General features: G+C 41.2%; 1 protein-coding gene across 1 annotated transcript in view; it reads right to left on the bottom strand.

The window, feature by feature from the left end:
- Nucleotides 1–11,468: 11,468 nt before the first annotated feature.
- The window catches only part of ubald1a (UBA-like domain containing 1a), a 23,398-nt gene continuing 9,555 nt past the window's right edge, over nucleotides 11,469–25,311 (bottom strand). Inside the window, exon 3 of the mRNA XM_020615916.1 lies at nucleotides 11,469–13,554. Within this exon, the coding sequence (XP_020471572.1) occupies nucleotides 13,240–13,554 (315 nt within the window). The 3' untranslated portion in view covers nucleotides 11,469–13,239. The remainder of the gene's footprint in view (nucleotides 13,555–25,311) is intronic.

Genomic DNA, 25,311 nt, shown 5'->3' with positions numbered 1-25,311 from the left:
TCACCAAGCTGACTGTCCTGCTTCATGTTTACTGCAAACACAACAGAACTGTATAACAACTTCCACTTTATTGATTCATTCAAGCTCCACATCCATCAACCTGGAAATTTCAGGTTCAGACCCTGTAATTTAATTTATACAAACTCCTACAAAATTAATGAAAAATCATTTTAAAAAGATGAATTTTCAAACTTAAATACAAACAAAACAAGGGTAAAGAGGGACACACACACAAAAACATATAAATACTGAGGTGAAAAGAAATCATTTGTGCCAAAAATAATATTTACTTTGTATAAATTTTTCATGCAAGCTATAATAAAAGGATCTGTCTCTTCATGAATTAATTACTGTAAATAAAAAATGTTTGTGAATGCAAAATTACTCTGCTTGACCTCTTCAGTATTCACGTATACATGTGTAACCTGTGACATGCCAGGTTACACATGTATATCACTGACCAAAGAGGTTGGAAACCACTGGATTACTGTCTGCTTTGACTGACTCACGTTCCTCTAAGGCCCCGTAGCCACTGTTCCCTGGCTTCCTCCTGAGCTGCTCCCTTGTCAGCAGAAGGCAACGCCTGTTCTGAAGCTGCTGAATGCGAAACTTGATTACTGCCAGCGGTGGGGGGCTGCTTTTCAGCTCTGGTGTCTTCTGGTTGTATTCAGGTTGATTTTCAGGTTTAAACTCATTCTGCTGCTCTTGCCCTGGACTGACACCTGTGTTCAACCCCGCACTGAAGGACTGAAGTTTCATCATGTCCTGGTCTGGATTCTCCATCCTGGTTCAGAGGCTGTAATGTTTTCGAAGCAGTTTAACACAAGTGCAAGCTTCTCACATTCAAAGTGTTCAAGTCCTTCTAGGATAAATGTAGGTATCGAGGCTTCTTTGTTCATCTGCAGCACAGAGACACAGAAAGCTGGGTGATGAATAAGATCAGTCTTCTCTCTAAATTATTCTTAAAAAAAAACAAAACAAGTCCAAGGTATTTTTAAGGTAGATTCATCTGAAGTATATGTTTTCATCATCTGGCCGCTCTTAGCTTTAACACAGATGTCACTGAATTTGTTTGACAGTTTCTTTCAAATGATGAAAAGGTGTGCACAAACAAACTGCCAACTGTATGTCTGTAAAACATGCAAATATTGTCCATCTGGGGCACATGCACAGTAATCGACAGTGGCTCATATTACAGGATGACACACAGGGGTTTTACAGAGATGCAGGCAGCAGCTTAGCAGTGGCATGATATTTTATACCTGAATTACTGTGTGGATCATTAAAGCATCTATCGATCTGTTTTGATTTTGACTACAATTCATATTCAGAGGTGTTTATTCTGACCCTCTCATATATGTAGCTGTGGAGGATGAAAATATAGAGACATCTCTAAATATAATATAGTCCAGTACAACACCACCTTTGGCCTCAATAATAAACATATCATCATGACCAAAAACAAACATTTTGAGCTTCATAAACAGATGTTAAGGCAGAAGTGTTGCACTGAATTGCAAACAATGGTACAGGTGTACCTAATAAAGTGGCCGGCGAGTGTACATCTATATGTTGATTTTAAAAAATTAATGCTATCCATTACTGGTGCGTACAGTATCAGATGCTTCAACTGTGTCCAAACGTTCACTTTAGAGATCAGTTTGAGGACAGACAAAACAGAAACCGATTCATCTGCAGTGTTTATGTTGATATCTGCCGACAACTGCGAGCTAGCGTTAACTCTCAACAGGAACTTCCACAGTCTTGCATCTCACATCATCATATCTCTACAACAGGGGTTTTCAACAAATTGTGACCCAGGGACCATTGTTCTAGCAAAGAAGTAGGCTGAGGACCATTGTTGTTGGGTGGATAAACTGGACGGGCACTATCTTGATCCTGAAGGTCACCTTTGCTTTTCTAAATTTTACATATTTGCATGAATTTGATTATGAGCAAACAATAAATAATACATGGAGACATGTTTAAAAAAAAAGATTCCTACAATAAACTCTATTATTGATCAGGGTGGTCAGGGACTACTGCTTGGATAAAATGGGAAACTAAAGAGTTGGGTTATACTGTTATCCTCAATGGGTCATTCACTCTAAGCAATCCCTTTCACATTATATATGTTATTTGATCCGCTTATAAAATATATAAAATATCCACTGGTGCAGCTTTAATGTCTGAAACCAAACTTTCAGCAACTTTAAAAATTCTGTGAGGCAAAATAATAAAGATCCATGATGTATGTACCCAAATCAGTGATAATAATAATCCTGAGTTCACATTTGTTGAAGATGAAATTGATGTTAGCCTAATTCATCAATGAAAACTTTCTTACATCAGATGAAATCTATATATAATATAACTGGAAATAACCTGAACAAGCAGCCATTTCAGTATAGCCACACAAAAAAAAGGATTTAGAAACAAACTTTGCTGATAATGTTGCATTATTTTATGCTTTTATACCCTTGTGTATCATCCAAGTTGAGTTTGTTATTGCTCTAAAAATAACATAAACCTTGTGGTGTTTGGTAGCACACAGCGTACTGACTTGTTCAACTATGAAATGTGGCAGTTGGCCCCATGATACAGTAGCCAGCCACTGTAGCATGAATAAAGCCTGGAGCTGGTTTATCATCAGCAGATCTGGTGATGTCTGCCCTATATTCTACCAAAAAAATAAATAAATAAAAATCACATCATACATTTACAGTTTGTTGGTCTCTATAGGAACAGAACAGCAAACATGCATACGGATAAAAAGTGCAGTTCATAAACCTTATCTGTGACTTTGTTTTAATTTCCAAAGAATTTATTTACATCATGTTATAATTTGATAATTATTAACCTCTGATGTGTCAGGAAGGGCATCCGGCATAAAACACGTGCCAAATGTCAACATGCGAGTCGTCAGTGTGACGATTCGCTGTGGTGACCCCTAAACGGGAAAAGCCGAAAGTGACTTTCTATTTCTTGGCGTTTTTGGGCCACTGTGGAGGTGATCTGGGCCATCACCCTCAAGCCCAAGAAAGCACAGATGTAACAAAACAAGAAACTAGGATTCTACTTTTTTTAAACACTCAAGGAGTGAACATATCCTCACAGTGAGCGTGTTGTTCTAGCAGCTGAGCACTAGATGTCAGGATGGTACACTAAAGGAGCAGGTCAGGCCCTCAGAGAATTATGTCCTCAGTTTACAAGGCTGACGTCACTGGTCCTGCAGTGGCAGACCTCCATCCATCGACGCATCCACCCATCTATGCTTTCATTCATCCCTCAGTGCACGTACCGACCTGAACAATTAAGGAGCTTTATGCAAGCCTCATACTTCTCAGTCTGTCGTTGCAGTCTTAAAACTCACATCCCCACACCACACACACACCTTCATGCATATGTACTCTCACAGACCTCATTTCTCAACTGCTTGTTTGACTCTGTGTGTGTGTATGTGTGTGTCAGAAGCAGATCAAATAACAGTAAAGTATGTGTTTGCACCACCTGTCAGCGTATTAGTCATCCAGGGAAGGATACACACAGTCATTCATGGTTAATGAGCTTCATTATTTAGCAACAAAAAGTTCTCACGTATCTTTGGACAATAGTGTTACTGTAATAGTTTAAACGTTAAACACTAAGACAAATGTTATCCTCTTGACCCAAAGCAACTGAAAATAAGTACTGTTTACAGCAGTTTTAGAGGTCAACTGGTTGACTGTGGCCTTTTCCTGTCCGCTCTACCCACTTTTTAATATACACATAAGAACAAATTGACTCCAAGGAATATTTTTTGTCATTTCCCAGTGTATGTGTTTCTTTATGCACTGTACCAAGATGAAACTCACAAAAAGGGGGCACTTTGTGCAACAGTTCTATGAACTGTGGAAAAGTCTGAACGTGCCTTATGAATGCTACGTTGCCCCGTGTCTGCTGGATGTGTAAAAACCGGCTGTTTGCCAAAATGTTTGACACATTAGCTTTATAAAGTGATACAGTCTAGGTTGATGCTGTGTTTGAAACTTTTTGTGCTACAGTGAGGCGCAGTGTTGGAACAGCTCTCTATAATTCCCAGTCACAACAGTGGGCTGTTACATAACTGATAGACAGAGGTGGCTGATCAAATGACTTCATCTTTAACTGAAGATGTGACACTGAGGCGTCACTGCAGCGACACAGGCCAGTCTGTACTGTGGTTGTCCAGTGTGTCCACCAGGCTACGTGTTGCACTGGGTCACCCCCCTCCCAGATGATGACATACCATCTGCTCAGAGGGTTGCATGCACAGGTTAGTGCGTGTTTGACCGTGTATTTCTATACTTATGAGGACCACATGGGTTAGGGATGTCTTTCAGATCATAAGTCAAAACACTATCTATAATAAAGTCTGTCTCAGCTTTGTCTTTACTAATTGTTTTTCTTATTGGGTTATTTATTTTATTTCTGTTTTCAGTATTTAATGTGTACTTGCTTTTCATGTATTCTTATTTATCTTATTGTCTGTGTCATTTTTTCGTCACAAAAACAGATCTGATCATTTCTGACTGGTATCTGTTGCAGTAGTTTAGGGTTGCGTTTTGGCTCACAGTTAGCATCAGGTTAGGGTGCCAGGAATGAATTAATGATACGAGTGTGATACGACAGTACGGATGAGTGAGTGTTCCTGTTGTCTGGTCTGAACAAAACCACAGTTAGAAACACTTCCTGTGCGGCAGTTGACAGCTGGACTCTCATGCTGAGTAACTGAAGGAGAATTTGAACACGTGCACAGACGGCTGAACGTGACTGGAAGAGATGTCATTAAAATGAGATGGGCGAGATTGTTGCAACACTCAGGCAGAGCAAAGGCAAAAAGGGGAAGGAGGACACACAAAAGGGGACAAATGAGTGAATGGAGAAGTGAAAACAGGGAGGAGAAGACAGAGAAAGCAGGACAGGAGAGAGGATGTCAGGCACACTGCCAGCATGCAGGTCTAATATGAAAAACGATGTCTGCAGCGACAGGCAAGTGAGAACGGATCCAGCCCTGCATCACAGACACTACATCACATTCCCCCACAGGTGCTGATTTCCACACGAGTTACGTTCACACACATATCGCTGCTGTAAATCATCAGCTGCAACAAGAGGATTATGTAACAAAGCCTGCCTTAAAATCTCCAGGCAGCATGATTTCAGCAGTAAAATTCAGAGATTAAAACCGCATGACACCTCATTGTTATGACAAAGATAAACCACAAGAGTTTTTAACAGCATGCCTTCCCTCAGGGTGCAGACTTTTTCCCAAGTGGTGTGATTTGTCAAAACATCTGCATTCACCTCTGTTCAGTTGTATGATCACCTGCAGACACTGTTAAACAAGACACATGCAGTGCTGTATCACATGATGTTAATTCTAAGGTGTACAAGGAAACAAGAGTGGATGAGAGGATAAGTCCTAGTGACTCTGGTGCAAATCTGACTGGAGGTTGACATCTGTGGGTTTGACTAAAATATGTCAAATACTGGATGGATTACAATGGAAGCTAGTGCACATTTATGTGAATAACTGCTAAATTCAGAAGATGAGTATGGTAAACATTACAAACATTACAATTGGTAAACATACAGATGTTTGTGTGACAGTGACAAAGATATCACTGTCACAGTGAGCTTGACTATGTCTTCACTTCTCATTCCCAGGCCATTTATTCCTACTGCGGATGCAGCCTAAATTTTTAAAAACAGGTCACAAATAAAGTGTCTTTATTTTGTTCTGGAGGACACCAATATGATTTAGCAGATAGCTAAAGCCTTAGCTTTGCTATGCAAGTGTTGCTTTGAGGCCAACTTGAAAAAAATGTGAACCTATCTTTTAAACATCGGGGCCAGCAACTACAAAGTCCTGCATCCAAACTTTGTTCAGACCTATGAGACCTTATTTAAAAATACTAGTGGATATTTAAATGTTTCCAAAAGACACTATTATGTCAGAATGCATTAGGGGGAAATTGTCTATGAAATTATACACAAGCTGAAAGCAAAAAATTGCATTTGATATAATGGTGCATCCATAAACATGGAACTTAACTCTTTACTGTGCACCTCTGAATAAATGCAAAATGTCTCTGAAATAGTAGCAGAACAAAACGATATCAGGCAGGGGAAGGTCATCTTTATACTTCCAAACTACTTGCAGGGGAATAAAGGTAGACAGAACATTGCTTCATATATGTATGTGTGGCCTGCGTATATGCACTGGTCTTCTTATTTGAATCCTATTTTTCTTTGCTGTACATTGAAGATTCTTGCTTGCTGCAATGGCCTGATTTCCCACAAGGGATCATTAATGTTTCATCTAATCTAATTGAGCACCTGCTGTCACCACAGAGTCGCCTCAGTCAGGACAACACTGCTCCACTGCAGAGCAGAACTGTAACAGAAAATGTTTGATGCAAAGCAGACTATGTTAGGCTCCCACTGGGTCATAAACACTCAACTGAGCGTAAGAGCGGAGCATGAAAATATGGTGTTGTGTCAATTCACCAGGCAGTGGCTGCTGCTGCTGATTATATGAGGCTTTACTGTGAATAACTGGCATAGAGACTACTACCAAAAAGCACAAAGGGTTAACAGCTGCATTCACTGCTCCTGTGTGAACGTCTGTGGCTGTGATGCCCTGCAGTGTAACGGACTGCTAGTTCACCTGTGAATGTCTTCATGTCTCATTTCTCTTCTGTCTTTTGAAGATCCTTCATCACATTCCAATCTCTTTGTCCCTCAGGGAAGGACTAAAAGAGACAGACATACAGAGAGAAAGAGATCACATGCATAAAGGTGCCTCTGTCACACACACAGTGATGGGGAAGGAGGGTGATACTGAGAAGAAAATAGGAAAGTGAAAAAGAAAAAGTGAAAGGAGCACTTGGATGCATGATATTGTTATAAAGCCGGTCTGACTTCATGCTGTCCACACACAGACTGACCACACATCATGTTGCTTATATAACTTTCCTGCCAAAAGCAGCACATGACAAAGGAACAGAAACAGCACGAGTCTGTCTCTGTCACTTCCCCTGGTGGTCAGTGCTTTCTTTATAGTCTCACACACATTCGTGTATGAGTGCACACAACTTCCCCTGCTTCCAGTCTTAGTGTAAAGTATTGTCGTTTGTACTGGTGTGTATGTGGTGTTAATGCATCCGGCCAGGCAGCACTGATACAACAGCGAGAGTGGAGATAAAGCGGGCTTTGTGTCCAGCTCAGGATCTCAGCTATAGAGTGGCTGAAATGGCACACAGCCATTGTCACAGTTCACTGCGGTCACACACACATACACACACTGAGAGAGAGCTGGTGCCCCCAGCACTGGCTGATATTAAAGGTGCAATTGCGACACTGTTAAACATCAGTGAATTGCTGCCATGTCATTTTGAGACTGATGTAATTTCTGCAAACAAACAAGCCCATGTATCCAGACTCACTGACTCCTTTTCCACTGTGTGTCACTAGGTTGGGTTTCACGGAAAATGTGCAGGATTGTAAAAGGATTCTTAAAACTACATTAATCAATTCTTTGGCCACTGACTGAGCAACACGCTGTAACCACAGTGCCGACATATATCACCTTAAAGCTGGTACAACACATGTGTTAGCAGCAAATCGCTTCCTATTCCAATATCAGAATTCATCTGGCATTTTTGGTATCTGAAATCTGACCACCTGGCAAATGTTACTCAGGTATTTATTCTCCTTTTAGCAACATTTTGTTCTCCACCATATCCTAAGGGGAAAGCTCAGACTCTTCAGTTGCAAAATGCTCCACATAGTTCATCAGCTAGTTGTCACACCCGTTAAAGTGCCATCAACGCCTCATGGAAGATGTTGTTCCTATCGAACGACCAAATTAACTGGTTATCATAATATGTACTTATTTGATTATTCACCTTTTAAACCCTAGCATTACGTCATAAGGTTGGTCAACACTCCCCATACAGAGAATAAAACCAACAATGAACCACCTCTGCTCATTGTTCATGTCTGTCGGCCCTGGATTAGCATATTCATCTGTGCCATAGACTTTCAATGTTGTTTCAAAATGATGATCAGTGAAACATATCATTGCACTGGACGATATGGTCCCTCATTACAAAACACAAGATCCTAGGGTCAGTTTAAAACACTGTTATTATAGAAAATGACTGACCTTATCCTTTAAAACAAAATTCACCATCTAGCTCCTTTAAGTATTATGCTAGACCTTGAGAATTTTAAATCAAAATTATATATCTGCCGCTGGTTTAAAAAAATATAAAAAGACAAACCAGGACAGGAGGATAAATACACAAATGAGTAAAATATGTTAATGCCACTGGTGTAAGATATAAACAGTCATGTATATTGAATGCTGGTATATCACATTAGCAGTCAGTTGTAACAATGTAAGTGATGTTCAAACCCAAAACTGACTCAGATAAACAAAAGAAAATAATGTTGTTTGTCAGAGGGAACAAACAAGAATCCAAAAAGACAGAACACATAACTTTACACAGGCTGAGTGACTGATGTGGCATCATTAAGACACATAGCTGCTCATTTTACGAGTCATTTCTGCCAGCTCATAACTTCGGTGCTGGCCGTACATGATGCATCGTTCTCCCCGTGACTCTTGAGGCTTTCTTATTTGTTCCCATCTCCCAAGTCACAGCAGCCTCCTTTTAGAGGACAAACCCTCCTTTGAAACACTAGCTGATCACTTTTTGGTAACAATGTTTTTCCAGAATATGAAACACTTCATTCAGTTGACTTTTTACCACACATTCATCATTGTGTCATTATGCATCTCTATTGTTTCCTTCCTTACTTTTTCTTAGTCTGACTCATTCTCAGTGTTTCCAACCAGCGTCTCCCAGATGCTTTGTCTCTGTGAAGTATGTATGTGTCACCTTTCTCCCACTTCCTGCTGCTATCTGCAGAAGCAGGGCCTCCACCTGTAGAGAGAACGGGGAGGGATAAGGTGCCAGGTTATGAATGCACCCAATGTCACCGTGTCCGTTATGCTTTCCTGCCCACGTCCACATAGAGCACGGTGTCCTCTGTCTTCCCCCTGGCCTGCATACCTGGCAGAACTGGCCTGCAAATACTGCACCTGCTAACAGATACACACTGTTAGTTAATATCAGAAATACCCAAGTCTAATCTTTAAATCAGTTAAAATGATGAATAGGTAAAAATAAGACCAAACAATGTTCATTCACTTTTATATACTCGAGCATTTGGCACTGTAGTTGATCTTTTTTGGGGTTTTCTGGCTACATAAGATAATGAGCATCTCATCATTCTAACAGAGACAAAATCATGTTAGCATTCTCTTCATGGGTTACACAAGCATTGTTAAAGAGACAACCCCCAGTTTGTGTCTCTTGGCTCTTAAAATGTGAAGGTATGTTTGTAATCAGTGAATCTGATGAATTTAAGTTGACTGAGGCTGAAGCTAATGTACTAACCCCAAATCAAAAAAGTTGGGACGGTATGTAAAATCTAAATAAAATCTGAAAATACTGATGTGTAAATCATCTGTGTCCTGTAATACAGGCTAACTCTTGCCTTTGGAAACAGCTAATGTATATCCAGAAACAGAACAAGAAACGTACACTGGGTGGCACTGTTTAAAAGTTAGAGGTGACCTGTGAAGTTTATTGTAAACAAAAATTCTGTTTACCTTTGGTTTACCACCCAAAATCCATTATGTGTGTCCCTGTGGTTCAAACAAACAAACATGTTGAATGCAGCATCATATTCATCTTGAAAATATTTTCTGTAGATTATTTTTGTCTGCGTTAAATGGCCATTGACTCTAATTTATATAAAAAGGTTAGTGGCTTAGAAGTCTTCTTCGCTACAATTGTCTACATTGCTATGTTTCTTGATGCGTTACTGTCACCAATGGACAAACACCAGAGTAGCATTCACGTTGCTGCTACTACTAGTATCTAGATTCAGCATGTTGGCTTAAGATCAGAATTAAATTAATTGTAAAAGGCCAAAAGAAGCAGGAAATCATGTTACATGTAGTCTCCTTTGTTGACAGAAAATACAGGAAATAAAAGGTCAGACAAATTTACCTTGTAAACCTCTAAGTATTCTATGGTGTACAGCAGCCAGTATAGAAATGTTTACATACAACGGTGTGCCATTTGTGAGGCTGTGTTGTGTCCACACTATCCTGTGACACTGAAAACAGTGACCTGGTTTTGTGTGAGGGATAAACTGAACAGAAATGTATCTATTCACTGTGCTAATAGCTTGCAATTTGCAATCTGTACGTTTTGAAGGAACTCTGCATTTCCCAAAGATACATCAGCAGTGTGGCATAAGAAAAACTGGATAATTAACGTGACTAGCTCTAAAAGCGTTCTTTGGGAACATGTTCACCGAAATAAAAGTTCCTCCGACTGTCAATTTAAAGCCCTCTTTGCAGTGTCTATAAATGATTTTACAAAAGGTTAGCTGGTGGCCTGCCATAGTACTAGTCCTAGTAAGTAACGCAAAGCTGTCACTGACTAGGCAACGGTGGCTTTGAGATCCCATTTACTGCCTTCCTACCCTGGGTCACGCCATGCTGCTCTTGGGCAAACTGTGTGTTTATTGTTCTCACAGGTTCACATGCACAGTGGTGCCCGATGCCGAGTAGTTGGCATTCACCCGAGCTCCCTGACACACTCACAGCAGTTCAAAGACTGGCAGAGCGGCGCGCACACAAACAGCAAAGGAAATCTCTTGTATTTCCTGCAGAGGAGGAAGCAGTCAGGGGGTGAACCAAGGGCGTAGAGAACTCTTACCACCGCCATCACCACACCACTGGCATGTGTGGGTGTGTGTAATGTGTGTTTATGTTTGGCAATTATATGTGTGGACAGCTGGTATTTATTTGTGTTTACATCTAAAGAGCCATAGATTCAGGGAGGCAAAGAGAGCGGTGGCTCTGCAGAGCTGAATTCTGTCCTTTGAAAGCTTTTCTCCTCTTCTTCTCCATTTTGGCACCTCCTGCATCTTTGGCCGTGAAGAATGTGATGGATGTCTTAGTTCTCAGACAAAGGGAGACACAGAAAAAGACAGGTTTGTAGAACATGATTTTGTCATCTGGCTGGGTGGCTGTATTAAACCTGCCTGGCCAAGAGGAAGCCAAGAATGAGATGATGATGCATCCATCTTCCTACTGTCATCATTTAGTATCCCAGTATCTCTAGTATCCTGGAGCAGTGTGTCGACGATTTATACTGAAAAACATCTTACTGAATCAAATGCAGCACACATACTCACACACTCCAGTGAACCGTGCTAAATAGGTTGACATACAATATTTATTTAGGTTCACAAAAATGATAAGTTAATTATCAGGTAGTCCACAAATATTGTGGGAATGGTCTCATACAGTCATACATGGGGGAACATACATGAGAATCCACTTAGGAAAAAGACCATCCAGAAACACTCTGATTTAATGAAATAAAGTATGAAGCATGGACAAAGGATAAAGTCAAACATGATTTAGTCTGAATAATAAAAAAGGAAGTTGGTTATTCATTCATCATTATAGTCACAAACATGTTAATCGTCTTAGGAAAACAAAGACCCCAGCTACTCAAAATATCTCATCTTACTCTTGATTCTGGTAACAAACTAAAAAGGGGCAGACTGTGCATTAAAAATATTGCTGTATGTCAGAGTCATCCCTGAACTCTCCCTCAGCATTATCAGTGGAACACGGACTAGGTTGAAATTAGAGACCTAAATGTTGTAAAAACCCCTCTGTAGTACAGTATCTGATTATGTATGTGTGTGTAGATATATGTACTGCACTGTACTGATATACAGTACATATATATATATATATGTGCATAAATATAAATTGTATATCTGAAAGTAGTCTGTAGTGTCCCCCCGGCCTGTGATGTGCTTCCCGAAGCACCCATTTTCTTGTCTTTTGTTTTGTCATATCTAATAAGACACTTTGCACTGCTGCAGTCCTTTTAGCTTGGGGGAATGGCACCCACCACCCTCATCTTTAACTCCACGTGCTCCCATATACATGTTTTGACCTCATGTATGTTTGCTACAGAACATGTTCACATTAAAAACACATCATGCAAAGTGGCGATTCTGTTTACAAAGATGGAGTTGTCACGTTTTCTTTGAACTGTAGCCGTTTTAGCTGTGACTGAGTCACTTTCCAAAAATATATATATATATATCAACCTGAAGTCCCACCCAAATTCAAAGCCACCTCCATTAACCTTTCAACAAAAACAGAACAATTACCATTAAAAACAATATTACATTAAACCTCGATTTCTCCTTTTCCTTGTAATAACCCATATCTCCAGAAAAAAAGTATCAAGTGGACAGATGTAGTCTGAGTCCAGGTTTAAAAGTGTCCGGAAAAAGCCATAGCAATAAGGATTGGTTAGCATAAACCAGAGCGGCTGCTGCCTTTAAGAAAAAACCTTTAAAAATATCCTGCAGTGGCGGCAACGGTTGGTTTAAGAAGAATCCCTGATTGGCTGAAAGAAGTCAGGTGACCACCAGGTGAGGTAAGAAAAGACCCACCTCTGACGATGAGGATGACAATACAGAGGTGTTTTCTCAAAACGCTATTTTAAGTGTGTGTGCGTGTGTGTGAAATGTGTGCGTATACATTTCTGATTACAAACTGTCCTCCCGTTCACATGCATACACACTCACACTCAAGTGCATGATGATTTCTGAGTCACCCTAAAACACTGCATTATATGTTCCTCCCTCTTCATGCAGCACAGACGGTTGCAGAAACACAGAACACCAGTGGCAAAAACACACTGGCTGAGAAGATGGGGAACAACTAAACAAAAAACACAAAATTAAGTCTGCTGCCTTGAATGTCCTTGAACATCAAGTAGAATCCTTGGGCGTGACAATTTAAAAAAAAAAATCTTGGTTTTTAGTTCAGTACTATTTCTCTTACCTATGCATTTACTAACAAAGATTTCAGTTGCTCTCTTATTACTATGTGTGTGCGTATCTTTTTTTCCTCTCTCTTTATTTTTGTAGACATTTGCATTGGTTTTCTCCTCTTCTGAAGTTGTCCATGTTGTTTTTCTTGGTTTTCTTGGTTTGCGTAGTTTCTGTCTGTTTCCACATCCATCCAACCCTCTCTACCCTCTCTTTCATCCCCTGGTTCCCTACCTCTCAGGCTTTTCAGTCCCATGTGGCCCTTCATCTCTCAGCTTCCATCGCTACACTAGCCTTCTGCTCAGCACCTGCATGCGGGTTAACGCCCGTGGGCCAGGCAGGGCAGGGCTGTGTGGGGGGCTGCCCCTGAGTCCAGAGTCCCTGTGGAGGTTGCGGCATATTGGGTATGTTTGGTGAAAGCCCCCAGCTGCCAACCTGAGGGGGCGGGGGCGAGGCGGCCATGGAGGCGGCCATGGGGCTGCCGCTGTTGAAGCTCTCGGACGCCTTCAGCCGCGAGAACATGGTCAAGGTGTCTGGGAAGTTGGGGGGCGTTGCAGGTGTGTTGGCCGGGGTGCACATCTGAAGATGAAGAGGGAGAGAGAATGATTAGGAAACCCTGGAAAAGTCACCCATAAATATGATATTGTGTTTCAGGCATCGAAAGGTGAGGTCTGTCCGCACGAGAGAAGGCTCTCTTTTTAGTGGCGTTTCTACAGTGGCAAGAGTGGTGGTGCAGGGGAAAGCCAGATTTTTTTACCCAGTATATTCTACTGAAGTGTGATTAGGGTTGAAATGACTAGTTGATCAATAGACACTTAACTGCTTTGAGCATGTGGGTCATGTATTCAGAGAATGACTTGTCTAAGTTGTGACAGCTTTATTTAAGATAGAGGTAGCGGAACTGGAAACTCTTCCTTTTATACAATGGATTTCTCTAAATGAGTGACACATACATTGGTCTTCAACAGTGTTATGAAGGGCAGATACTCCTTTAGAAGAAGCAAACTGTTTTGTATAACTGAAGGGGAATTTTGGGGAATCCCAGGTACTCTTTGCTTCCCCAGAGGGTCCTAAGGATGGCATTACAGTCCTTTGTTTACAGCCACTTCCTGTTTCAGTTATAATACAGCATCCAGTCTGATTTGAATTAGATCAATTGGTCTCAGCTAATGTTGTTTTGTGGACATCTCCTTGGCCTTAATATATCCCCCCTGTGCTCTGACCTCCTCTGACCCTCTATTGTGCCAGCACTGTCATTGTTCTACAGGTTCCTTTAGGGGCACACATCGAGCTCACACAATGCACCAGTGAGCCAAAAACAACACTGAACCTGCCACCTTGCAGTGAACAAGAGAAACAGTAAACCTTCATCATCATCATCATCATCATCGTGGTCCTCCCTACCATACCTCCTCACACACTGCTCCATGACCTGCTTCCTCCTCCATGTCCCGGACTGTTTGTGACCAGGAAAACAACAACCCACTGTTCTCCACAGGGAAGCAGAGGTGGGGCCATATTTAGCCAAGAGGCTTGCCGTTTAACAGTAAGAGCCCGGGCTGAGCAACTACCAGGGCAAGCACCTGCATGACAAAATACCCCTCAGTCATCAGGCATCCGCAATGGAAGAAAACAGCTCGGTTACTCCCAGGATTAAGATTACAGAAGATCATGTTTACTTATGATTCACGTACAACTAACATGAGGGAATATGGGCTTAGATTCAAATGAAATCAACAGGTTGTTCATTTTTTGGGGGTGGTTAGCATAGGGTGAGGATTTTCTGGAAGTGGGAGTCATAGGCTCCATGAATCAACTATTGGGAACAGCAGCTGCACTCATACATGAATACTGGGCCAAAAAATGTGAACATGCTGGGCAAGAAGCTGGAAAAAATCATTGCCCTTTGCAGACATCCAGAACTCAGGCTGACCTGTGGTATCTAACCTACCCGTCACCCAGGACGCTCAGATTATGACACTCAGCACTGGCACACAAGCAGCCTTCAGAAAAACAAATGAGTGACAGGAAAACTATCCTCCCTTTTAGGGGTGTAATCGGACCACTTCACCCTCTAAAAGTGCTGCAGCTTGCAGGTTAGTCCTGTGAATGCAGTGGGGGCCAGGCCAGGGGTTCTTAGAGTGCCACACTGTTATGAAAGGTGAGCGTGCCCACTGCGCATTCTGGCCGGAAATGCTGGCTCATGTCTCTGCGGCTGTTTCCTGCAGTAAAGAGACACCCTGGAATGCTGACATGAACTCCTTGATCCTTCCTGCGCTTGGCAGACAGAGGTTGAGGCTACTAGTTGGATTTGTCGTCCTCACTGTCCAGTCTGTGTGACTGGCACTCAAGTAGAAAATAATAAATGAGAAGCCTCCTGCATCCTCGATTACTGCCCAGGCTTGCAAACAGGTTGTCCACTGAGACCTCTGCATCTGATCTACTCATCAATAAACACACGAGCAGGTATTATAAAACTAAACCTAATATCAGCTGAGATACTAAACATTTCACATGTAAACAGCCATTTCTTCTTTTGCTTCCTATGTAACAGTAGACCAAAACAGGAAAGATGTGTGAGGGAGGCCGATGACAAAACCAGCATCCAAGACCATGTGTACATCTCACAATTGCCCGCCTCACACTCCTCCACTCATAAAATAACACAGCACACCTCCATGTGTCTGCCATGTGTCTGTGCTGGAGTTGCAGACGGTATCGACCCACAGGAAAGAGGATCTGGTCCAACAACACAGCAGCTGCTGGGCTGTCTGAGGTTGGATCTGACTGTTGATCCAGTGGATTATCTGGTGGATAATTAGAAAAACAAGCTTCCCCCTGATGAAAGCTTCAGCAAATGCCCAGACCTGTCAGCCCCACTACTGTTACGCTGGAACCTCCGCCCACATAAAGGATATAAAGAAGCATCACATCTTTCACTCCCAAGCAAAATGGGTGTCCAGTCCAGTGTAAATCACACAACATTTACTGTGGTCAGGTTTTAGGTGCACATGACCATAAAGATTAGAGCAGACTGGTGCAGTACAACAGCACCAGAAGTAAAAAAAAAAAATCCACACAAGTTTCTAGACTAAGATTAAAAACTGTTGCACTGGTGCAGAATACTGAGGAAGCAGCAGGTTACTGCAGCAAGGACAGAAACACACCGCAAGAGCTGCTGAGACCAGACTGAGGCCCAAATCTAACTGACAGCATGTGGGCCACAGCAAATTAGTCATTCATTTATAATTCATTTGTTAAAATCAATACCTGTGTGAGCATACACATAAACGCACACAAACACTGATGTAAACAGTATCTACAAAGGGTCTGCAGCTGTGTCACACACATGCAGGCGATATGGGGTGAGACCCACGTGAGGTAAGCTGGAAGACAGACATAGGACAGAGAACTGATCGGCTCTTACTCAAAAATCGTGTGCATACTCTTCTCCAACTGTGGGTCTGTGAGATATGTTTTAAATGTCCTTTTTTTACAAGAAACCACCTAGCACTTTATTAACTAAGATAATACCAGAAACTGATTATGTAAATGATGCACAGACTGAATTACCTGATCACACATGCAACATTTAAATTAGTCAGGTGCTTGGAGTTGCCAAGGGGGTGCAAGAGAAACTAAAATTTCAGGTTTGTAACATGTCCTTCTTCTGCTTTATGGTGTATAATTTATTTGAAATTTAAAAGTATATTGAAGTACATAAAATGCTGTAACTCTTATTAGAGATGCATTTTATAATATATTTTGGACGTTTGATACATGGCTGTGTCTTGTCTGTCAATGTCTGACATGAAACAAAAATAAAACTGTACAAGCAGCCATTATTAATTCCATAAGTCATGACATATTGTATCTGTGTACAGGTTTGGGGTAAATATACAGTAAATGGAAAAGAAAGAAAGAAAAAGTATTCTGTGCAACTGCTGTTTATTTTGTGGGAACATGCCAGTTCAGTGATGTTAGGAAGCAAAGCAGGAGGTCCAGTCAGGTAGACTTGTTTTCAAACTGAGGTTACTGTGACACAGTAAACTGTCCACCAGTATTGAGAAACACAAACAGATGTTGACAGCTGTATCAAGGTGAGAACCTTCAAAATGACAGACTGCGTGTGTCTGCCTAACAGCATATACAGCAGAAAGTGTGTTACAGAAGCCATTTGTTCAGGATCTACAGATGGAGAGACGGGGGAATAACAGACAGCGAGAAGCAGTTTGTGTTCAAAACAGAGCCGCAGAAACTAGTTGCCATGGGGACGGTTGTTATGAAGCAGCAGTAAAGATCTCCTGTTGACAGGCCGCCTGGCTCTGTGGCCACAGCGGCCAAGCCCTGTCCACCCTCTCTTCAAGCCAGTTTGCTGAGCCCAGCGTGAGGAGCGCATGGCTGACTGGCAGCGACCGCTCTAAACACGCCTGGCCTGAGCCTGCGACAAGGCTCCACAAAACTTAAACACTCCTCCATTTGTGTACACATACATGTGCTTTTGTCCACAAACAGATGAGCTAGAGCTCCTTCCAGTCTAACCGACCACATTCCTCAGAAATATCAGAGTGTGAATGTGGCAGGCTGAAAGGAGAAGCTATCTATTTTCTTACCTACTTATGCAGAGGGTCAATCTTGTGACTCTGAATGCGACAACCTCCATGCAACATTCACCCCAGTCTCTCTTATTCAGTCTTGCTGGATGTTTATGTCCAGCTGCCACATGACTTTTAAGCCAAACGATTCAATAAATGAAACGTGATCTACTTGTTTCCATTCATTTAGTTGAAGCGCTAAAACAGACACTTCCTTACTGACCAAAATGCCATATTCAAGTAATACTGAGAAAATTACTGTTGTCCAGTTTCTGCTCTCATAAAGAAACACACCAACAGAGGTACTTAAAACGAGGACTGCAGGTTTTATAATTAGTTACTTTTTATTGGATTCATCTGACCAAATACGCACCGCTGCTTATCCAAACTTTGTCTCTCTGCTCAGGTTTGTGACACACACAAAAACTCTACTTTAAACAAGGCTCATAGGTTTTTGTATTACTGAGAATATTTTATTAGATGCAGTATTTCTGGCTGCATGCATCCACTTACAAAACAATACTTAGCTAGAACCCCAGCCTCTTCTTCACCATCATTCCCACTGCAGTGAACATTATTATGAATGTATGATGGGTCTGTTTTTTCCTGCTTCTCTAGGTTTCTTGCACTTCCCTCTCCCTCCTGTCTGTGGCTCACTGTGTCCAGTTCACACACTGTATGCCCGTGCTTGTAGCAAACTGTGAGACATGAGAAATGATGCTTCTCTGACACTACAATCAATCGAAGCTGTGTGTGTATGTGTGTCACATCTGAAAACTAGTTTAACAACTTTCTGAACTGTAAGGCAGTTAAAAACTTTTTAAGACTGCAAAATTTGATTTGTGGATTCTGGATATTATTCAGAATAACACATGCCAACAGTGACTCATCAGTGTGATTCTTCACTCCAGAAAACCTGTTAGCTTGCAAAATAACAGAGTGGATAATTGGAAAAACAAGCTTCTGTGGCTGAGCCCCCAGGCATGCACACTTCAGTGTTTGGAAATTTGTTAAACCCCAGAGCAACATGCTCGCAGCTCAGTTTAAACTGCTTTCATACTGTAAAAAGGTCTGGTACTTCCATGTTTGCCAGCATTGTCAAAATGAAATAGATTGAAGGAATTTTCTATTTTGGTTGCTCACAAAAAAAAAGTATTTTTACACATCTGTCCACAGAGAGAAATGCTAAAATTAGGTTTTATTATCCCAGACAAATGTGAAGGATTCCTGGAGTCACACCTCCACTCTGGCTCTCAATGTTGTCTTCCAGTAGTGTTACTGGAAATGACGCACTTAACCTTAATCCAACTGTTCAGCTAAAACTGCAATATAGTGCACATATGATTAATGGGCAGCTCTGGGGTGTAAAGCTGTACAATGGATTTAAAACATCCAGTCAACCTTCCCTAAACAAATAATAGCAGAAACAATAACACAGTGTATCACTATAATAGCTGGTATTAAGTAGTGGATGTGTGGGAGGAGGCTTTGGTTCCACCAGCACCAGGTCTGGACTAGTCTCGGGTGCATTTGCATCATGTGTGATGGGAGTGGTATTGATGTGTTCTAAAACATTCACTCCCTTTGTTTGGGGTTTTTTGTGTATGTGTCAACAAAGCCATTCAAACCTGGCAACACTGACAATGCAGGTCTGTGTCCACTTCAAAGTGCAGTACAGTTTGTTAGACCTGCCAGGAACTCCAAACAACAAAGTTTCATGGGAAAAAGAATTGACGCTAACCTCTGACAGCTGTGAAATACTTGCAGCTTGAAAGCCAAGATTAACAAGATAAACTAGTGTCAAATGTTCTCACAACATGACATAAAATGTCTCCTCAATTTACAGACAATGCCATCTTGTTTAGCCACTTTTACAGAAACTGGAATCAGGTGTTGACTCCAACATGCTTCCACAGATGGAAAAAGAAGGAAGGAGAATAACAGATAGAGGGCATTAACTGTACATGATTCTGCAGCCTGTTAAATGTTTAAATAGGGAGCGTTCTTACTGTGTATGTGCACTGCTTGTTTTGTATTTTCAAGCTGTCTCTGTAGCTGGACTCCTATGCAACCATGACCTACAAAAAGCTGTAGAATGCCAAGTATGGTATGCATCCTGATTAGACGCACATAACTGATTATTACTTATACATATACAGTATCTGGAAACAAAGTTATATATTCAGATGTTTTTAAATCAGTCTGAAATGGACTTTGACACTGATTTATAATAAAAACACTACTACTACTACTACTACTACTACTACAAAAGCAGAATAATAATAATACATCATCATCATCATCATCATCATCATAACAATCAATGCCATTGCTAGGAAAACTAGCATATTCCTGCATCAATGGAAATGCTGTTTTATGTACTAATGGAAACAGCCTAAAAAAACGATGTGGTGAAAATAAAAATAACCAATGTCAATCATTAAAGACCTTAAACTTATAATAATAATAATAATAATATATACAATTTTTTGATCATTAGTAAAGCATTGTTTCAAAATAAGATTTAACTTTGGAATAAAGTATGGACTGTTCTCACAAAACATCTGATAATACAAAACTAAAAACAAAACTGTTGCCAGCTTAATATGTCAATGAAGTGATAATACTCCTACAAACATTTCTTTATACATCAGAGATACCCCATGGTGAACTTCAGGTACTGACTGTAAGGAGGGGGAAATCCTTGAAACAACAGGACTTCCATTCATCTGTTTGCCAGCATCCTCTCAAAGCTGTGCATGAAGAACTATCCCATTCCTTTACACGTGTATTGGAGATCTGGCACTAGTCACCGTCACCACATCAACACAGTTACATCACATCAAAAACAGACAAGCAACTCCTTTGTGCTTGTTGTTAATTATCCCATTACATAGGTCACCAACATGGGGGTGACTGTCTGGATTTTATGGGAGTGGCTAGATGTCATAACATAAATTAAGGAGAGAGACAGGTGCTCCCCTCCCCTCCTCACCCTTGACCCCTTGCTCCTTTGACCTCACCCAGCTTCTAGCAGCTGACCCTCCAAGTATGTTATGTCTGTGTTACTTAGCATTGTATACACAGAGGGATGTGGTCAGTTGATCATTAACCAGGCTGGCTATGTTTTCATTATGACACTGTGCAATATAGGGAGAAGAATGTGAAAGAAAAGAAAGAGGATATGACAAAAAAAAGAACAAAGGAAGAAAGCAGCTACAGACAAAACCAGGAGAACTGAGACTGAGCAGATCATGTTTTGTTTAAATGCACATGCTGCTCTCAACAAAGGCTAACAGGCTAACAATAGGTGTTCGGTGGCAGATTCATATCTAGAAGGGGGAGATTGGCCTGTCGACTGGTAACAGGCTGGCAACAGAAACTACTGGGTCAAAGGTTGTTGTGAAGGAGAGCAACACACTCTTATGATGTGTGCCAAAAGATATCTCTCTTAAGGTTACGCATCAACTGCAGACCAACTTTAGTTTGTCTTTCACCTCACATACAAACACATTCATTATGTTAGGTTTTCTAATCAGTGTCAGCTTCTGGTTTCAGGCTGAACCACTGAGTCCTATCAGATAGAAATCAAAATTTCTCTGTGGTGCTGTCAAACACACACAAAAAAATTGATTGAAGTGTTTGCAAAGATGACGACAAATGCAAGGATGGAAATAAAAGTGTCTGGTTGTTCCAGCAGATGGCTTGATTCAGACCTCAAAGGCAGGCAAATCCCAGATCCAAAATGTCAAATAAGATATATCCTAGAAATTAATGGCATAATTATGGAGGTGACAACATATGCTCCATACATCAGTTAAATCTGAAAATAGGGGTAGTGAAAGTGGGAGTTTGCAAGGTGAGCCCCTTATGTCAGCTCAGGAATCTCTGAAATGAATAATGACTGTATAATGAATGACTATAAAAACTGCATATGTATAATTCTGAAGAACTGAAGAGCAGAGGTGAGAGGGGACAGGATCAAACTGGGACTAGTGAGAAGTCCATGATTATGAATGTGAGCCAGGAAAGCAAGAAAGGGATGTGAAAGATTTAGGGAAGGTCAAAGCACAGAAATTGTAGATACCAACTGACCTAAGACACAATGTGACAACTCGCTGTTTATGCAAAAGACAAGGCTCGCATGTGCCACTTGTGCTTCCTCAGCTATAACTGTTTGTGAACTCAGTGACACCAGGAATCTGTGTGAAACCACTGTAACTCCACTGCTCATAAACACATCTGGTCCTCACATCCTACATGGGTTCCCGTTCCCTTTGAGCCAAAGCTCCTACTGTATGCATGTCAGCGCACAAGGCTTTGTGCATCTGTGGTTAGGGTTCTGGGAAGCCGTGTTCCTGGAGACATGCAGGGCAACATGCTGAAACATGCAGAGCACAAGCCATGTGGTTGCAGATGTGGTGAACTGCTGGGATGCTCGCATGATGCACAAGTACAGAAACTCGCACGCACAGATGCATGCACACCAATTAACATCATTAACAGATCTAGACACAATTAAATCTGAAATCTGAGACACAATGCTGCATACACACTGAAGGGAATACAGTGCACACATATACTCATGAAATTCAATTTCATGAGAAAATAAAGTCATTCTATGCCAATAACTTATGTAAGAAAACACCTTGTTTCTATTGTTGCAGAGACACAAAGCAGCTCTGTTTTGATGGATCTTCTACCCAGATACCTGGCACTGCTCTGCTACTAGCCCATTTCACACCAAAGTGCTAGACATAGCTATGCTGATGACTCCAAGCTTTATGTGACAGTCTCCTGATGACACAGAACCTTTTACAGCTCATCCAGAATGAAATTTAATTACAAGATAAAATACTCAGAGAGAGAAATTGGGCACAAACTTTAATTCTCTAGGACTGGACCAGAGACAACAGGCCAAAAACCTCATTTTGGACACAATCATTTCCTGCCATCAAAGAAAGGTTATCTTTATATGCTGTCCTTTATTTAGGCCTCCTCCATTTCTCATAGTGCAATGACAAGCAGAAGATGGAGTGAAAAATGAGTGCAATAAGTTGTCACTATTGTTACTTCATAATGTATGAAGGTACCTCTGCTCTTCTGTGTGCACACACCACACACTTCTTAAATCTCTGTGTCAGTGATCGTACATGAATGGGAATGAGGATTTTAAAAAATCCCTTTTCAAGCCACACCCAGGGACCCAAACCAAATGTTTGTAACACACAGTATAGATACCAGCTTTCATCAAACTCGATTTGACAGTTCTAGGTGAAAGGTTATCCAATCAGAAGCTTTGTTCCGCTGAGGATGAAAAGTACATCAACTTGAATGAGACGCTGCTATTTTTAAGGCTGAAAATAACCAATGCAGATGGAACGAATTTGGCCAACTACGCCCCTGTAGGGATCATCAATTATCCTTTGAATACCATATTCAGCCAATGCAATGCGACCCTGGGGGATCGACTAATTTCTCAGTCAAGCGCCACTCATCCTTACAGGGCAATGATTGAAACTTTGCTGAACTATTCCCCGGACACCTTGAAAAGTCAATTCTGCTCCGGCCTCTTCTATCAAGATACCTCAGGAGCGATGGATTCTCTGGTTTTTAACAACAGGCCTAACAAAGGCCTTGTGGAGAGAGCAAAATTCAGCGCGGAATCGAGAGAATTTCACTTGATAGGACCTCTGCACGCAGATATTCTTTTCTGCGAGAGACTGCTGCTAAACTCTGTAGGTCTGAAGATTAAGCTCACAAGAGCCAGCGATTCTTTCTCTTATGCATTCCGCTAATGCTGATTACCGTTTGCATATTTTGGGAGCTTCGCTGTTTGTTAAAAAAGTGTTCTGTGTCACCCACTGTACGCATAGGTCATTCTTCAGCTCTGACCAGAAGCAATGCGCTGTACCCAATTTCAAGAGTGAACATGAAAACTTTCTCCATCCCGGCCAATTCCAGGATCTGCACACAAGAAAATCTTTTTCTAGGTACTCTGCCTCAGTATGTGGCATTAGCTATGGTAAACCACAAGGCCTTTACAGGGAGGAGCGATCTAAACCCCTTAAACTTTATACACGCAAATCTTGAGTTCCTGGCATTATGCCAAGATGGGAGGCAGATCCCAGCAAAACCCTTCCAGCCTCAGTTTGAAAACAACCTCGCTGTGAGAGAGTATTATAACCTCATTACAAACACCACACGCCACCTGAAAGACTATCCGATGTGCTTCAATATAAAAGATTTTCAACAAGGCTACACTCTCTTTGCATTCAATCTGGCCCCTGCACCAGGGCACCAGCGCTCTAGCCCCTGTGAAAACAGGCACTCTGAGGCTCGAGATGAGATTCAGGGTCCCCCTCCCCCACACAGTCACGCTGATAGTCTGCGCCTGTTAGGATTCAATTTTAGAGATTGACTCTAAAAGAAATGTGCTAACAGATCATTAGGAAGGAGGACGAAAATGAACGGACTTGAGCTGGAAAAAAAATTAATACCGTTATTGGGAGATGTATTCCAGGGCGTATGGGCATCGGATGAATTGTCTCTACATAATTTCAGCAGACCCGCTTATCTGGTAGTGAATACACACCCCAGACACATGCCCAGCGAACACTGGCTGGCTATAACCATGGAAAAGAACGGGGAAGCTACATTTTTTGATTCATTCGGATTCTCGCCAGAATTCGAATATTACCCTGAAACAATTTTACATTTTCTGCAGAGAGGGAGTAGGGTCGTTATTTACCACACAAAGCAGCTGCAGCATCCTTTATCCGCGGTGTGCGGACAACATTGCGTGTTTTATCTGTTTCACAGAGCTAAGGGGCTATCTTATCAACAGGTACTGAAGCTGTAGGGAGATAACGTTTCCAGAAATGATCTTATGGCAGTGGATTTTGTAAAAGCATATAAAAACTGCATTGACTCTTGCTGTTCCTCTCCCTCATCTATACAATGTGTGTGTTCTTTACGCTCGTTTTCATTATGTCACAAGCTTAAGCTTATACAAGAATGAAAAAGATAAAAAAAAAAGTTTTGTTATTCACTAGATGACTATCGCTTCTTATTTTAATATTATTTTATTCATTATGTTGTTTTGATACCATGTTATGTTTTCAACCTTTTGTTATTCACTAGATAACTATCGCTATTGTATGTTGTGCTTTATTCAGTAAAACGAATGTGTCTGTAAGAATACTCGGAGAAAAAAATCATGATTCAATAAACTCCTTTATTCATTAAAAAAAAAATGGAAACATGGTATGTTTGTTTTTATTCAAGAAACATTAACCCAACGAGGGGATAACGATACAAAACGCTTCTTTTTTTTTTCTTATTATTATTGAAAGAGTCGTAATTATCTTGATCCTCCGTGGTTGACTGTCCGGAACGTTTCTTTCTCAGCGCGCTCCACACGGTCGGACTTCCGGGCGATGCAAACTCAACATCCGGGCCCCCGCCATCTTTGTAGTTCTGCATCTGACCTCTGGCTTTCTTATTTGGCATGTTAGAGAGCGGTATATTTATTTGTGATAAGGTATGGAGAAAATAATCCCAACCCACCGGGATGTGAAAGCTCTTACGGGTGAGATTTAAATGCTTAATCAGATCTATCATGTGTGAACCCCGCACCGCTTCTCCGTTGTAAATAAATTCACCGTTATCGTTCCGTTTCCCTGGTCCTTGAGACTCTGACATTTTCTGTAGAATATAACCGGCCTTCTTTTGAAAACGA

Source organism: Monopterus albus, unplaced genomic scaffold (genome assembly GCF_001952655.1).
Source record: "Monopterus albus unplaced genomic scaffold, M_albus_1.0 scaffold171.1, whole genome shotgun sequence".
Classification (NCBI taxonomy): domain Eukaryota; kingdom Metazoa; phylum Chordata; class Actinopteri; order Synbranchiformes; family Synbranchidae; genus Monopterus; species Monopterus albus.
The sequence above is the reverse complement of the archived record's forward strand: the minus strand, read 5'-3'. Positions and strand labels throughout refer to the sequence as shown.